Source organism: Hypomesus transpacificus, chromosome 1 (assembly GCF_021917145.1).
Source record: "Hypomesus transpacificus isolate Combined female chromosome 1, fHypTra1, whole genome shotgun sequence".
NCBI lineage: Eukaryota > Metazoa > Chordata > Actinopteri > Osmeriformes > Osmeridae > Hypomesus > Hypomesus transpacificus.
Window position 1 is genome coordinate 8,844,088 of NC_061060.1, and position 16,297 is coordinate 8,860,384.

The 16,297-nt window shown below is 44.5% G+C and overlaps 1 protein-coding gene across 4 annotated transcripts in view; it reads left to right on the top strand.

The window, feature by feature from the left end:
• diaph2 (diaphanous-related formin 2) overlaps positions 1-16,297 on the top strand; it is a 232,401-nt gene that overhangs the window by 7,213 nt on the left and 208,891 nt on the right. For 3 of the 4 annotated variants that reach the window (XM_047039318.1, XM_047039237.1, XM_047039399.1), the window contains exons 3-5: positions 5,327-5,359; positions 6,418-6,594; positions 13,033-13,137. In XM_047039318.1, coding sequence (XP_046895274.1) covers positions 5,327-5,359; positions 6,418-6,594; positions 13,033-13,137 — 315 coding nt within the window. The remainder of the gene's footprint in view (positions 1-5,326; positions 5,360-6,417; positions 6,595-13,032; positions 13,138-16,297) is intronic. The other variant, XM_047039480.1, reaches the window with a different exon arrangement.

The window sequence follows — 16,297 nt, forward strand, 5'->3', positions numbered from 1 at the left end:
GTGAAGCTGATAGCGCTTCGTTCTATTGATGGTCCTGGAAAGATGGTGCTAACCTGAGGGCATTGCTGTGCCAGTGAGGAGTCACATGGTCAGGCATAGAAAGCCATTCAAATCACTGAACCACTGTTGCTTTGTCCACTTCCTCTTTTCAATAGCTGTTTTAGGGAAATATAAACAGTACCACGGCTTTCCTAAAATACCCAACATGCCTTTGACTCTTGCCCATTTAAAGGCACTTGAGCTCTCAACTAAACGTATTGGCCTTTAAAAAAGAAAGAAAAAAAAGAAAATAACTTTTTACAAAGTCGTGTGCAAGCATTCTTACTGAGTTGAGCTGGGAGGAAACAAGAAAAAAACACGATTTCATTGTAATCCTATAATAGTTTTAAATGGAGTCTTTACTGTCCAAGACCTTCGTTTAATCTTGTTGTTTTTGGAAAGAAAATGTAATTCCGCCCAAAATCAAATTGAGAAGGATTGCTCCTTTATTTGATTGATACGTTTGGCGCATTAGAAGATTTGTGTGCCACTGTAGGTAACTGGATCCGACCAGTGTTCCGTATTTTCAAACACTTTAGCCATCTTCTCAGTCTCACTACATGTCATATGGACTTAATATTAGGATCACGCGTACATCACCCAAGTTTGGTCATCAACAATTGTAGAAATATTTTGTATATCCTAGGATACAAATGGCTGCTCACATAATAAAATATGTGCTATTAACTACACAGGATACCACGATACACATGCCTATTGTAGGTTAATGATGGCATTTACACAGTAGTCCTATCATGCATCTTCCTCTCCTTATTTAATAGTTGGTAAATCAGGCTAACAGTTAGTTAGTTCTATTCTGTTGTGTTTTTAGAAGCTTCTGAATCATACTTTTGGCTAACAGAAACTGCAACCTACTGTTAACCACTGTGACCATAACATACTGTTAGCCACTTTCCCTGAAACATATATATTTGACATAGATCAACAGGTTTGGATTACTGTTGAGCCACTTCTGAGGTCTCTCCAATGATCTAGAAAGCATGCCACAGAATGCTGATGTTTCAGAACTCGAAGCGCCACTTTACATCACACGTGAGGGCCATGTTTCTGCTAATGCTAAAAGCATTTCCAACGTTGCATAGCAGGCTAGGTTCCTACTTTACAAGCCAGGTTTCAGCAACAGTCTGTGTGGTAACAGAACCTCTTCAGAGTTTATAAGTTTCCGTGAATGTACTTCTTTAGAGGTGTGGCGTGTTTTTAAGGCTTACTTTGAGCTGTACTGTTGCCTAGATGATGTCCTATTGTGCAAGTACTGTTCAACGTTCTGTTCTACCTTCTGGCTTAGAGCTTAGTAAACATGAGGGTTATGCATGGAATTGTACCTGTGAGGTTTTAAACATGGAATTGTACCTGTGAGGTTTTAAACATGGAAGGTTATGTATGGAATAGTGCTTGTAGAGTTGTTAACTTGAATGGATTAATGTATGGAATGATATGTGAGCTTGTCAGCATCCTTCAGTTATTTAAGGACAAGACAGAGCTGTTTTAGTAGTCTCTCTCTCTGTCTCTCCTCTCACATTCTCTCTCGATTTAAGTCCCCGGACCACTGTGTTTTTGTGCATGACCCAGAATTGTAACTCCTCAGAGACAAACTTCCTGTTCTGGGACAGGAGCCATGCTGCTCCAGTGAATGAGCATCCACATCTGCGGGAGACCATGGTTGCACTGAGAGGGTTTGATCAGACTGCTATACAGTACAGTACACTGGCTCCTTCAGGGACAAGCCGAGTGAAGCGTTGCTCTGTCTACTGTAAAGACTGTCCTGCACATCCTCTCTGCAGGCCTGGTGTACAGTAGAATGGGGTCATGTGAGATCTGGGCCTCTTATGATGAGCTCTGTGTGGTTCAAATGGACAGAATAGGGCGGCCTCAGAGAGGCTTGTGGAGGCCTCTTGTCTGTTTGGATAGGGGGGTTCCCACGCAGGGGACTGGGACTCTGTGGCATGGCCTTCTCTCTCGCTTGATGTCCCCCCTCTCTCTCTCTTTCTGCCGTGTCTATCTGTCTCTCTCCATCAGTGTATCTCTCTTTCTCTATTGGTTTCCCTACATTTTGTTTCTCTCTTTTTCTGTCCCTTACATGAGCGCACACACAACTCTGTGAAGACAAATGTGAAGGAGGGGCCCTATAATAAACAGACTGATGGATTAGCTGTAGCCTAAATGTGGTTAGTTCAAATATTAGTGCATGTGTTTAGATGAAAGTCTGGCTGTTTGCTCTCTGGACTATCTCTCTCAGTCACCGCATAATGAGCCAATACTGAGGATTAATGGAGACAAGTTTAATTCAGGTTGATTCAGGTTATGACTCATTCACCCGGAGGAGCCTCAAGTGCAAACAACCAAATCACAACCAACACCTTTCTCTACGCAGCAATGCAGAGTGATGTTGACATGCACACTGTGTTCACACTGCATTCACACAGTACTTGCATTAATTGAGGATGATTATGATGACAGTTTATTGATGTCTGATTAGTTAGTGTTCCTACGTAGAGGACATTTGTCTCAATGATGTGGTGTCCTTCCCCTCAGCTGTGTTTGGTCAGTGTGAGAAGTTCTTCAGAACACCTTCTGTTTACAGTGGAACAAACCGTGTTGATACGCTCAGTAAACCAACAAGAGCTAAACTCCACAAATGTCCACATAAAGTGTCCCACAGTTGGTAGGCCTTCATTCCTGCTCCTTACTGCAGCTTGTTTGATGATCCCGTCTGTCTGAAATGAATCTTTTTCCTGTCTCCTTGAAGGAAAGTATTGGTAGAAATGCAGACAAAAACGGACTGTGAAAATCAGTGAACGGTTCTCTGGGCGTGTGCCAGTGCAGACAGAGAAGATATCCAGGTTGTCTCAATGTTATTAATGACACATCGGGGCGGACTCCCAACGCCAGCTCTGCTGGGTTCACTGTGCTGCTTGGTCTGGTATTAATTCAATCCCAGCTGATATAGCTGCTGTCTTTGTGTGCGTGGCTCCCCTGCTGCCATTGTTACGGAGTTTTCCAGTTAGTGACAGGAGAGCACAGATGGGGTAGTTAAGCTGTTAAAATGGAGCCCATTTAGAAAATACAAATGTAGACAAGTAGTAATGCCCAATTATTGTAATAGTCGCCAACTCAAAGGTTTCACTCATTATTTCAACGTCTGTGATGGAGAGCCTATTTCATGTGCCCCCTAGTGGTGTTACCTTGTAAAGAGATGAAAGAGCACATAAAGAGAAACATAAAGCTGATATCAGATGAAACAGGATCTCATCAACTGTCGTGTAGTATGTCCATTTTGCATGTGTTGAATTTTGAATGTTCCATAGCAGCAGTAGCAAAACACTCACACTTAATGTTATAGCTTGAAAGAACCCACATCTGCTGTTACATCTGAACCCAATTCTCCGAATTTAGAAAAACAATGCTGCAACTTTGGGCTTTTGTAATAGGCTATGTCTTAGAACAGCTAATTGGCTTCATTCCAATGTCTCCTTTGGCTCTGACAAGTTCATACTCGTTAACCGATGGCCAAAACACACATTTCGGAACGCCGGGCACACTGGTGCCATTGAACTCTTTAAATTGTAAAATGTACTTTAGCTTTCTCTGTTATTGACCCTTATTGTGTCAAATTCATATTTTTATATGGAAGGGGCCGAGGGCCAATAGTTATTTAGAAATGTTTTTCTCTTGCTGAAACGTTTATTATGATGAAGTTTGGGTTTTTAATAAGCTGGGGAAGCCCATAGGACTAGCAGCCTAATTATTAGGCAACATAGTGATTTGCATTGCAATACTGCCATGATAATGACCAAGGACAGGTATACTAATGGCTTTCCCTGAAGTCGAAACAATTTAGCTTAACAGAGGTTCACTTGTTGTTAAACTGATTAAAACATGTTCCATTAGAACAAATTATCAGTGTTTTACATTTCTAAGCTGTTGTAGTGATTGCAAAGCATCGCAATGAGGTGTAGCTAGAGCAATGAGTTGGTCGTTGGGAGGTTTGCGACTCTTATGTTAAACAGCAACTGCACAGGCATAGTTGTGGGTTAGGTGTTAATGCAAATCCACCTCTCTCTTGGTGAAGTATGCATCCTCTTGGTAAGCATTGTGAAGTGGTCATTTTAGTAGGATTGAATTCATTAAATTCCTATATCCAAAGCAACGTACTCGGGGTGATTTGAACCTGGGACCTCTGTCTGCAGTCTGATGCTATACCCATCCCCACATGAATGGTCAGTAAGTTCAGTGCCTGTTCCCAGGCTCACGCTTTCAAAGCCAGTGTCTCCCTCCTCAATGCAGTACACCTCCAGACTGTTGACAGTCCCCAGGAGAGCTTGTGTGTGATGGAGACGTCACCACGTGTCTGCTCTCTGCAGGCAAAGAACCCTGTCTCCTAGCTGGCATGTGGAGCAGGAGATTTGCCAATGAGTGAATCTCCGCAGGGGGAGGCCTACTTTACGGCCCCCAGCAGCCCCACATCCCCTGCTCGTTAGCGCTTCACAGCCCGCCGCTGCAGCATATGCTGCCACCTTGTTGTTGTTGCCGCCGCCGCCGCCGCCGCCGCTTCCTGGACAGAGAGCTTCACAAATGGCTGTTCTTAGCAGAGCCACGGGTCTTTGGCAGCGCCTGCCTGTTTGTGTCTGACACACAAGACAAGCATGTGTATTGGAGATGTGGGGTGCTTAAATGGGCCTGTTAGGGTTGTTTAAAGTGTCTAGAGGAGATTTGAACACAGCTAAGGAGGTTTGGATTGGAGTGAGGAGGGATCGACATGTGGACTACTAAAACTGTGTTGGGAAGGGGTGGAGACTGTGGGGTTGTTTTAATGTTGCTTGTGGCAATGACCAATCAATTGGGCTGTTTGTGTGCCACCTGTTTGCGTTTTTGAGGCCTTTTGTTTTAGTTCTCCTTAAGGGTGGCTTTAGGTGTAATGTTTTAACACCACCTTCAAGCTGTGAAAGCAATGGTATCCGATGCACCTGTCGTCAGTCACGCTTTCGGACTGTGTTATGGGCCTGCGTGCTTCAGAGGGGGTTGCTGCTTGGGTCATTCCTTCATTCTGATGGGGAATCCATCATGCTATCATTTGGTGGCGTATGATCACTCTTTCATGTGTGTGATTTGTGTGTGAGGTATGAACTCCCTCACACACACACACACACACACACACACACACACACACACACACACACACACACACACACACATACAGGCCACACACTTTGTTTGGGTATCATTTTTAGTTGGACCACATTTTTATACTGTGCCTTCCCTTCAACAGAACATACACATAAAAACATTGGCTGATGATATGGTAAGGTGCTTTTTGTTTTTGTTTGTTTTGTTTTTGCATCATTGTCTCTTTTCTTTAGTGTTCCATATGCACTGGATGTTGAACTGAACATTGTGGACGGATCAATGATACAAGAGGGACATTTGCTGCTTCATGACCAGGCCTATTTTAGGAGGTTAATTAAAAGCTGTGTCCCTCAAAGCCATCCTTAAGTTCCCAGAATACTGGCCCTGACCTTGCTTCAGGGCTCAATGTTTAACATGTTTGTTTGTATGACATGTTAACATAGTCTTGGCTTGTGTCTGTCGTTCCACAATTTTTTCAGTCAAACGAAAGTGCCATCTTTTAAAATCTCATTTCATTAGATTTGTCTGCATTTCACAAGTACGTGCATTCGTTCATCCTTCGAAGTATGTCCGTCCATCCATCCATCCATCCATCCATCCAACACAAGCATGACTCCTAAATCTTACTGAGCCTATGGTAACACACTAACAGTGACTGGTGCATGCTACTCTACTTCTCTCTGACCCAGTAACACAGACATGTGCCGTCTGCATCTCGTTTGAACCCAGTCTCTCTTCTGCTCCAGTGGAGAACATTAGTCTGTTTTAGCTGAGCATCACACATTGTACAGCTTCTTTATCCAGCGTCAGCTGTATTCATCTGCATAGTTAGAGTAGATGAAAACGGCTTTAATGTCTTGCACAAGCATATGTTGGTAAGCATATGTTGCTTACGGTAACTCTCACTTACCATGAAGCCTGTTAGGAACGGTAAGTGACCGTTGGGAAGGTAAGTGAAATCCATAAATCTCACACTACAGTAAGTGCCTCTTACCTTGTATGAACGGTATACATTGTGCCATGTTTGAAAGGCATTATTTCTTAGTTAAAAACGGTTCCTTCCGATTTTTTGTTCGTGATCACAGCAGAGTACACTCAGGTAATGAACATTCAATTCGTCGTCATTGACGCCCAGTAGGCAATGTAGAGCAGTAGTGAACCAGTAGCGCCTTATTGTGAGTTGATTCATCTCCCTCCTCAAGACCCTGACCCTGACCCTCTCTCTCCCCATAGCGTGATCGGATCACCAGTTTCAGGAAGACGGGCATGAAGAAGGAGAAGCCCCTCATCCAGCACTCCACAGACCCCCTGTCCATCCAGACAGAGATGCCCTCGCCCCAGCCCCTCTTCGACGACCGCTCCATGAACCTCTCAGAGAAGGAGATCAACGACCTCTTTGAGAAGATGATGGTGAGTCTTTGAGATCTCCCTACCCCCCCCCCCCCCCCAAACTGCAGAACGTTCTCTTATCATCTGTATCTGGACTAGTCTCGCACCTAGTGGCGCGACACCGCTGCTGACGAGAGGAAATGAGTCACTGTCACCTCGAAAATCGGCTGTCGACATGCGGTTTCTCTGACGTCTCTTGTTTCTAATCTGCAGTCGGCTCTCCCCTCAGTCTCAAACCGCCCTGCTCTACTTACCTGCTCGAGTGCGCAGAGAGCGCGGTCACAGCTCTCAAATCACTGGGATGCTTAGCAGAGCGCTGGGATCAAACCCTGAGACAGGAGCGCTGGGTGTCACGCTGCCGTGACTCTTTACTTAGCATCGGGCCTCAGGTTCACTTGGCTCCGCTCTCAATCACCCCCCACTCTCTTCTACTTGGCTTGACAATACCCACGCCCCCAGAACTACTTTAGAATAGGCTAATGGGCCTTTTACCTCTTATCATATCACACCAAGTAGTGATGCATGGAATGTGAATAGCTGGATATTTAATCAGAATCCCCTCCTTGTTATTTCAAGTTGATGTTCTGACAATGAAGAGATAATCTTGATTCCTTGATCCCGTCCTGCCCTGCCCCTCTCTACTCCTCCAGTGACACAAACAGTCGAAACATTTGCCACCGAACAAAACGGCTTGATGGGCCTCTCTAGTGAACAGCTTGTTACATCTGACCTCCGCTGTTATGACTGCCAGCTCTGGGAGTTTCAGAGTCTTTCATTTGTGGTGTTTTCGTGCCAGCGGAGGAGAGAGATTGAGGTGGTGTGGGTTTGGTGTGAACCCAGTGTGTGGGTTCAAGCCTTTCTCTCCTCACCACTTAGCTGTCACCACCCTTCGACCACATCCTTCAACAGCTCTTCACTGGTTCGTGCCACGTTGCAGCTGTGAACTCAGGCACGTCATGCCACTTGTCACCTTGTCACCCGCGCTTTCAATTACAGTCCACTTGTAGGTGAATAGTATCACTCACTTTGGCCTCCAAGTTGTTAAACAATGACATGTTCCCATACATCTACCCATATTAATCAAAGCACACTACTCTTGTCACATTAGTAATCAATCACATCATTATAGTCACACGTACTTTGGTTTGAAATATATTGATGGTTATTTGTAATAGCATTGCTTCCATGCAAGTTCCCGACAATAGAAATTGAGCAAAGACAGGCTGTCTATCAGCCTCTCCTTTGAAGTCTCATGATGAGGCACAACCATGCCCCCTTGTGGAGCTTGACCTTCCTTCAAGTCTCCCATCCATCTCTTCGTAGCCTGCCTCCTGTTAAGCTCTCCATCACTTGTAAGTGTTAATGGTGGAACAAAGTTGTTTTTTCCCCGTGCAGCATGTGCTGTACAGTTACAGTACCTGTTCCGAGAACAACATCATTTCTTACTGTTCTGGAATCTGGAATTCTGCCTCTGTGGCTGGGATGAATGGTTAACGGTGGGGACATTTCCAATGTGCCTGTTCTGTAGTTTGTTAAAAACCCCATCTTCTTGAGAACACGGATTTTAAATTTAACTCCTTCCCATCGGTAAGGTCGAATTCTCTTTTGCGATCGCCTCTTTACTCTGTAGAAATGGGCCTTCTCTCCTGTATACCAGGGGATTGGAATCTAACAAAAAGCTTTCAGCCCATCTCTTTGAAGTGCCAGCTGAATTACACTGGCTTCATTGCATGGGCTCAGAGGCTGTGCGTGTGTACCTTTCTCTCCTACAATGCGCTTTATTGGCTGGGCCAGAGAGATGCGGCGGCGGCGGCTTGCTGCTTTTCTTTCTGTGACTCTTCAGTGTTTCTTTTGCCCGGGTGCTCATTCCCGCCACTCAGCCCACCTCTCAATTACTATGTTTGTGCCCACAGCACCGTGACATTAAACTCAAGACAATTTGCTCGCTGACGGGCGACAGGGAAAGCATGTTTGTTGGTCTGAAATGTGTGTCGCGCAGGCAATATGCTCGTCCAGAGTGTAATTACGGCAATAAAATCAAGAGAGGAGTCATTTTTCTTCACGTGGCTTTGAAGCTGCTGTTACCCAGTCTCGTAGACTATTGCTTTTGCTCTGGAAATGATCATCAGTTGGATGAGTTGTATGATGCGCTCAGTGCTTGAATGTGAGTCGTGTTCAACCGGCATAGCTGATGTACTGCTTTATACTTCAGCTTTTATCCTTACATATTTGAACGATTTTAGTTTTATATCTTTCTTCCATTTTCATAATATACTATGTATAACAAGTTAATTTCATTTGAGCTATCCACACTTAATAATTGATTGCTTTTAGCACATATTTTCCCTCTGAAAATCTATAATTGTAGACGAGGATTTTGCAGCGTTGACCTGTTAGTATTAGGAAGATCGTCTGCTGTGCTTTAATGACTTGCAGGCAACATTTCTCCCAGGGAACTTTAAAGCTTGTCTAAACCACATAATACGGTCGTGTCAAGGTTCTGGGAAAACAGCAACACTTTGTGACAGATAAACCTAAATGAGCTCCCCCTCTCACTGCTCAAGCCTGCAGTGGAGGAGGCTGTATTAAAAGCACAGCTCGGTGAGAGCACATCAACCTTCAGTACTTTCCACTTCACCTGCGAGGAGTTTGTGTTGCGTGCGTCGTCCTTGGTTCCTCCAGACGTGGTGACCAGCTGGGCCCGGGAGCCGCTGATCAAAATGCACGGTGGTAAATCCTCCGATGAAATTCTCCCGGCACGTCCTGGAGTCAGACGTGGCGAGGAGCGGCAAACGGCGGACTTTTAATGTGAGGCCTCGGGCTGCGAGACAAGCCAGACGGGATATGACACGGCTGCACACAACAGTTTACATCACCATTTAGCCAGGGGTTACCCCCCCCCCCCCTCCCGCTGCATCCCTTTCATTAACATTCACACGGGATGTCTCTGCAAGGGTAAGGCTGAAGGATGAAGAAGAGGTTGGGGTGACCGGCGAGGACGCCTCGGGGACACGCAAAGGAACGCGCCAAACCTCAGACGGTCACTTCTACCGTCCGTCTAGACGACATCCGCTGAACCGTGTGTGGATGGTGCCATTGAAACGCCCGGCGCTGTGACAGACTCTGAGAGTGGGTCTCAGAGACGGGCCGGGCGTGAGCAGAGGCTGTGATTTATCAGGACTTTGATATCACTCTTCTCCCATGCTGATTCCCATAGTTCTCTTCCCATTTGTCCTATAAAGATTCCCCTCAGTCCCTTGCCACACGAAACACTGAGAAAGTGTCAGAAACAGAGTCCCTGAGAAAGTCACTGAGAAACAATGAGTGTCACACAGTAAAAGAGTCACAGAGAAAGAGAGTGTCAGACAAGAGTCAGAGTTAAAGAAGGAGTCACAGAGAGAGTGCCAGGGAGAAATAACAGTTGGAGTGGGGATGCCCAGCTAGTTTGGTTGGGGGTGTTATATCCCTATGCCCCATTGCCAGAAAAAGCACTCTTGGTAATCAAATCAAATCAAATTTATTTGTATAGCCCTTTTTACACGCAAGCATGTCACAGAGGGCTTCACATGCGCCCATAGAACTGCCCCTCAACCAACCTAAACCCTCAAGGAAGACAAGGAAAAACTCCCAGAAAAACTCCCACCGGGAGAAAAAATGGAAGAAACCTTGGGAGGAGCAATTCAGAGAGGGATCCCCTCCTCCAGAGACGGTTGGTAAGAGAGAGGAGCAGAACACAAGCTAAACATAGTCATACAGTGTCAATGGGTTTTGAAACACCAAAATCCATTGTTCGGCTTTATAGACGTTGGATGGGACCGGGAAACTCGCTGTTGGCCGTCATGGAGACTGGATTCCGGGTGACGACCTGGTTCAGCGTAGGCAGACCGACGACCAAGCAGGTCCTGACAGCTCAAACCCCCCACACCACAGGGAATGTGTGGGGGGGGGGGACAGAGAGGAGAGCAGGGATTAGAGAATGCCAGGAGCAGCTAACAGTTACAGTCATAATAGAATGAGATCCCCACCGGTCAAGTGTGGACTAGTGCAGCAATTTAACAGAGCAAAAAGGGTATTTGATGCAGCCCCACACACCAAAACAACGACAGCCCCCCTCAGTTGGAACCTGAAATCTGTTCCAGGGGAAAGAACTCTAAAGTAGGTTATACTTATACGAATAAGGATGAAAACAACCAGTCCCCCGTTGTCTCCAACTAGTAATAAAAACTATAACAGTAACAATATACAGCAACGGAACTATAATAATAATACTTACAATATACAGTAACAGGTTTACTTTATTTGTAACATCTAGCTGGGCAATGTGAACATAAGCTATAATTAAAATTTAAAAGTTACATGTGATACACACATAGGCAAGCACACACCCCAGGTTTACATAGAAAGTACACACATACTTCCCTTTAACAATCATAGAATTGACTAAACAAGAACGTTTTTAATCTAGTTTTAAATGTCGAGACAGTATCAGCTTCCTTAATTGAGATGGGTAATTTGTTCCAAAGAAGAGGTGCTCTATATGAGAACGCCTCATATAATAATTATAAGTAATTAAGTAACTTATACTTAACTTATATTATAACTTAATTAATTAAGTAATTATAAGTAAAGTAATAAGACCCTCTGTGATACTGTGGCAGCTATAGACCGCACCAGAACACTAAAACTAGTGAGGAGTAGAGCCTTTTCCTGTGCCCTCCCCCATGAATCAAACTTTGGGGCAGTTGACAAAATAATCGATTTGTCACAGTTGAGGATAAACAGTTTTTTTCCCAACCCTACTCACTCCTACTCCCCCAGAACCTCCTTTTCCTCATCCAGGAGCTTGGCTGGTGTCCATATCCATTTTGTGTGCAGGCAGATATGATGCTGTCCGTTAATTATCCCTGGCAGTTGGCGACTCCTGATGCCAAAGGGCCCGGGCCTGGCGCAGGGTTGAGCTGCATTCGCAGGCATATTGCTCGGCATTCCGTTCATAATGTTTGCCCATTTGAGGTGCTTATTTCCTCTGACTGGGCTGTCCCTCAGCAGTGGTTCTGAATGCTGATTCCAGTGTTTTCAGTTGACCCGAGGGATTGGCTCTAGCACCTGCCAGACAGGGGAAAGGCAACAGACTTTTCAGTGTCATTGGTTTGGTTGCTTTGGTAAACGTTTCACTACCCTGTGCGGGTATAGCCAGAGACATCTTGGGATTCTTCCAAACAAACCTATGAGGATTTAATTAATAATGTATAATAAATAATTTGGAGGCGGAATGCGGTGGGCTGTCTCTTGCAGTTGGCCCCTTCCTGGTGCCCCCTCTCCCCCCCGGCAGGCCTCGTCCCCTATGACTACATGCTCTTTATTCTCGCTGCCATGTATTGCCTCTTTATTGAATACCAATTAAGCAGCCAAATTAGCAGAGTTCAGAGATTAATTAAAAAGCTGCTACTGGTTCGTCCAATGGAGGAAAAAAAGTGTGCCAATTGTATAAGTTTCAACTCCCCCCCCCCCCCCCCCCCCCCCCCCACACACACACACACACTTCGCCTCATTCCCCAACAAGGATGCTAATGACTTTTCAGCTTCAGGGGGTGTTGGTTAAAGGAAATATCAGGGGAGAGATTGGGTCCTGGTACTCTGGAGTGGTGTGCCAAGCTAGCGCTCAGCACAAAGTAAATAACAAAACCAAACGGAGGAAGAGGAATTGAATGGCAGGCTTTTTCACTGTTATATCTTGCTGAGAATTTTTGTTATTGAGGTAATTTATTGTTCCGTTTATCTCAAGGTTATTATCTGTCCCGTTCATCGTGCACCACCATCTCAGGGTACCTCACGATGGCTCCGTTCTCTTGGTCCCCAATAGAGGGCAGCATGGCTCCACAGGAACTCCACCATCTCGTCAAACTTGAGCAGGGTTTTTCACGTCTCATTCTGTCCATCCCTTTGTGTGAAAGTGGACCTGATAAATATCCTACCTCCATCTGAATCATCATGTCATTCCCCCAGCTTTTAGTGCACTTTCCAGTCTTCACTCGCTTTCTCGTTTTCTCTCTCCCCCTCCATCCCCTCATCTCCCTGACATGAAAGGGCCTTTTTGTGATGCAGAATGAAAGTAGCATATAGATAATACCCAAATAAGACTCAGATACTGCTCCGCAGCCGTGATTGCATTGCCACAATACTGCCAGTGTTGTTTAATACGCTCTCTGCTGTATAACGCGACTGTAATGCACGCCACTCTTCCCTCTCCCTCTTGTTTTCGAGGATACAGTACTTATTCCTGTCAATACCTGTGGCCTTGTCCTCCTCTGTGGCTGCCTCTCTGTCCTCTCCTCAAAAGGGGAAGAAGAGGCGAGAGAGACGGTTGGCCAAATAAAAGAAGTGACTCGGAACGCGAGATGATTTCAAAGAAAAAGGATGTGTGCACTCAATCTCTATGCCTGTGTTTTGTGTTCTTAGGAGGACATGAACTTGAACGAAGAGCGAAAAGCGCCTTTGCGTGGGAAGGACCTGAGCACCAAACGAGAAATGGTCGTCCAGTACATATCTGCCACTGCCAAATCTGTAAGTGAGAAAGGACTATCACTCTGTATAAACCACAAGGCTCTGTAAGACCCAATCACAGCACATAGCAATAGTAGGGAGGTTTCAAAATAAAATATCCAAGACTCTGCAATACTGAGCTTAGCGTGCCTTGCCTTTCCCCTCTTAATTTCTCTGTCTTTCTCGTCCTCTTTCTTTGTCTTCTGACTAGAGCTTTGTCTTTGGGTTGCCGCCTCTCTTTTTTCCGTAGGTTTTTCGGGGTGCTTATCAACATGGTGTTGTTTTACCCCACTCTCACAGTGTCTTTTATATTTAGGGCTGGAAATCAGGTTTATTAGAATTGGGAACATGTCACCAGTCCCCGCTAGGTAATCGGAAACATAATCACTCTAAAACAATACGAGGAGTAAATCCAAGGCGTTCCACGGTAATCCAGTGGTTTCATCTTGAATTCTATATGAAGTTCTTGCCGAGGTGAGAATGACAGAAACAAAGAAGAGAAGTGATTTCTGTCCTAGCCACTCCAACTCTCAGCCAGCCTTTTGACATGATCATTTATTACCCATCTCATTGTTATGCTAATTAACTGGCATTATTAATAATGATGATAATCAGAAATGATTGAATTCTTCACAGGGTCCATTATGTTTTGTGAGCACTGATATATTATTCAAATGAATAAGATAATCTATCTGGTGAGATGAAAAAAAGAGGCCAGGCTCTATTTTAGCCCCCTGCTCTCACCCTCTGAGCTCTCGACACACACACACCCACACACACACACACACACACCCACACCCACACACACACACACACAAAAAACACACAGCACTGTGACAGAGTGGGCTGGGAACCAGCTTAACATGAGCTTAGCCGTCCAGGGGACATACATGTTTCTGCGCGATAAATGCTGTCTGCTACATGGCAGAGCGCAATCCCACCCCCCAGTCCCAAATAAATCCAATCCTACTGGTTTCGGCAAATGAGGAAGACACAGGATTATCAATCCCAATTAAACTCCTCTTGGTGAAACCTAGGGGTGCTCAGTGCGGGAGTGAGGGATGCTTAAATGTGTGCATCTCAAGGTCTATGGTCTCTGATGGAAGAACTAAGTATTCTTCGTTGTTAAATGAATTTAACAATGACTCACACATGCTGTTTTACATGTATGTAGATTTAACACAATTTAGCATGAACTAAATTAGCCCAGGACTAGACTCAAACTGTTTAACTGAGCATTAGGACAAATAATGTTTACTAATATTTGATTGACTGACTGGCGTGACATTAACACGGCTGTTCCAGACCACGGGATAAAGCTGGAATGTTTCTGGGATACAAACTGTGTATTCTCTTTCCTTTTCAAAGACGATTGCCGACTCATGGAATCCCAGTATTTTGAGAATGAACTTTGTATGCCTGATTGCTGCAAAGGAAGTTTTCCGTTTTGCAGGAAAATGGACTAACATCACGCACTCATCCATTCACTTATCCACTCCCTCAAACACACCACCTACTTCCTGGGTTGTAACTTTCTTGAATGAAGCCTTATAAGATGTTGAGAAAGGTGAGATTGCTTTAGACAGCCCTATATTCAACCTACACTACTGCAGTTACATTTAGTCATTTAGCAGACGCTCTTTCCAGAGCAACTTACATTAAGTACAGGGACATTCTCCCCGAGGCAAGTAAGGTGAAGTGCCTTGCCCAAGGACACAACGTAATTTGGCACGGCCCGGAATCAAACCAGCAACCTTCAGATTAATAGCCCAACTCCCTAAGCGCTCAGCCATCTGACCCCCTTGTTTTGTGTTTATAAAATGGGGGGGGATTCACAATAGTTTAGTAATATCTTAATTTCTTCAACAAAACCTTTGTGTTTGCCTTGACACAATAGGGTCATCCTTCTTCTGTAATGCTCCATTAGCATGTTGATAGACACTTGCATATTTCCACACAGCTATTAGGAGAAAAATATGATAATCACAAATAAGACTTGATTACGAGTTTGTTTACGACTTTTAAATATGAGTTCTTAGGAAAACAAGTAGTCTATTTTCTCTCTGTTACCACCTCCTGGGTTTATCACTAGACAAATTCCCCCCCACCGTTCTTTGCTGCCAGGGTGCCCCTGCCATAGCCTTGAAACCAAACCGCCACCCTCCCCCTAACACTAACTGCAATATCTTTTCAAAGGAGAATTCTATTACACTGATTGACCCTGATCATTTGAATATAAGCAGTTTGTTCTGCGGAAAGCCGCGAGAGCAGTAAATGTACGTCCTTCACCATTGACTTTGCATGAGTTGCTTTCTCTCTTGCTTTCTTTCTATTTCTTTCGCATGTATGCCTGTCATTAAATGTGCCAAAGCATGCCTTTCATGCTAATGCAATAATTTATTCCGCTTTGTCCTCAGAAAAGACATTAACCTATTCTTATCATTCGGGTTTCAAAACAAAAGTGTCTCACAGTATGAGTAAGGATGTCCGGGCAGGGTCTTGAGGTCGGGATGTAGGGGGCATTCTCTTGTACCAATTGTATTGTGATATATATTATATACTGCTTCAGAGTGTGCATATATAGTCAGTGTGCATATATACAGTATATATTTTTGTGAGATTCTTCCAGTCTAAATAAACGTGTGTCTCAGAGGAACATGACCAACAGCCTCCTGCTTACCACAATGAAAGCTGACAGTTACTCAGAGACAGCAGACTCTCTTCTGTCACACTGTTATCTGTTTCAATGAATAATACATGAAAGTAGTTCCAACACATAAGGAATGGTAATTATAATCCTAATGATAGTTAAACAAAGGATATAAATACTCCCCGTTCATAATCTGACAGGATGAAGTTTGTTTACCAAAGCTGTTTTCGAAAATGGTGCTCTTGAGATGCACATTAGCATATCACACTTGAGCAGTAACTTTCAACATTTGTCCAATTATTGCCACACAGGTATTTTTGTTACCTGACAAGAATAGTAAAGCTTTTTCAGCGAGAACAAGTTGTTAGCCTGCATGCAAAACAGTGGATAGCAAAGGTCCCTTCCTCCTCAGGCTCCTCCCTGACATCTGTCTGCTCAGGTTTCAAGACGGTGTCTGTCATCTTGGTCAAGCTGTGATAAACACAAATCAAAGAAAAACACGTTTTCACTTTGCAACCTCTACAACATAAA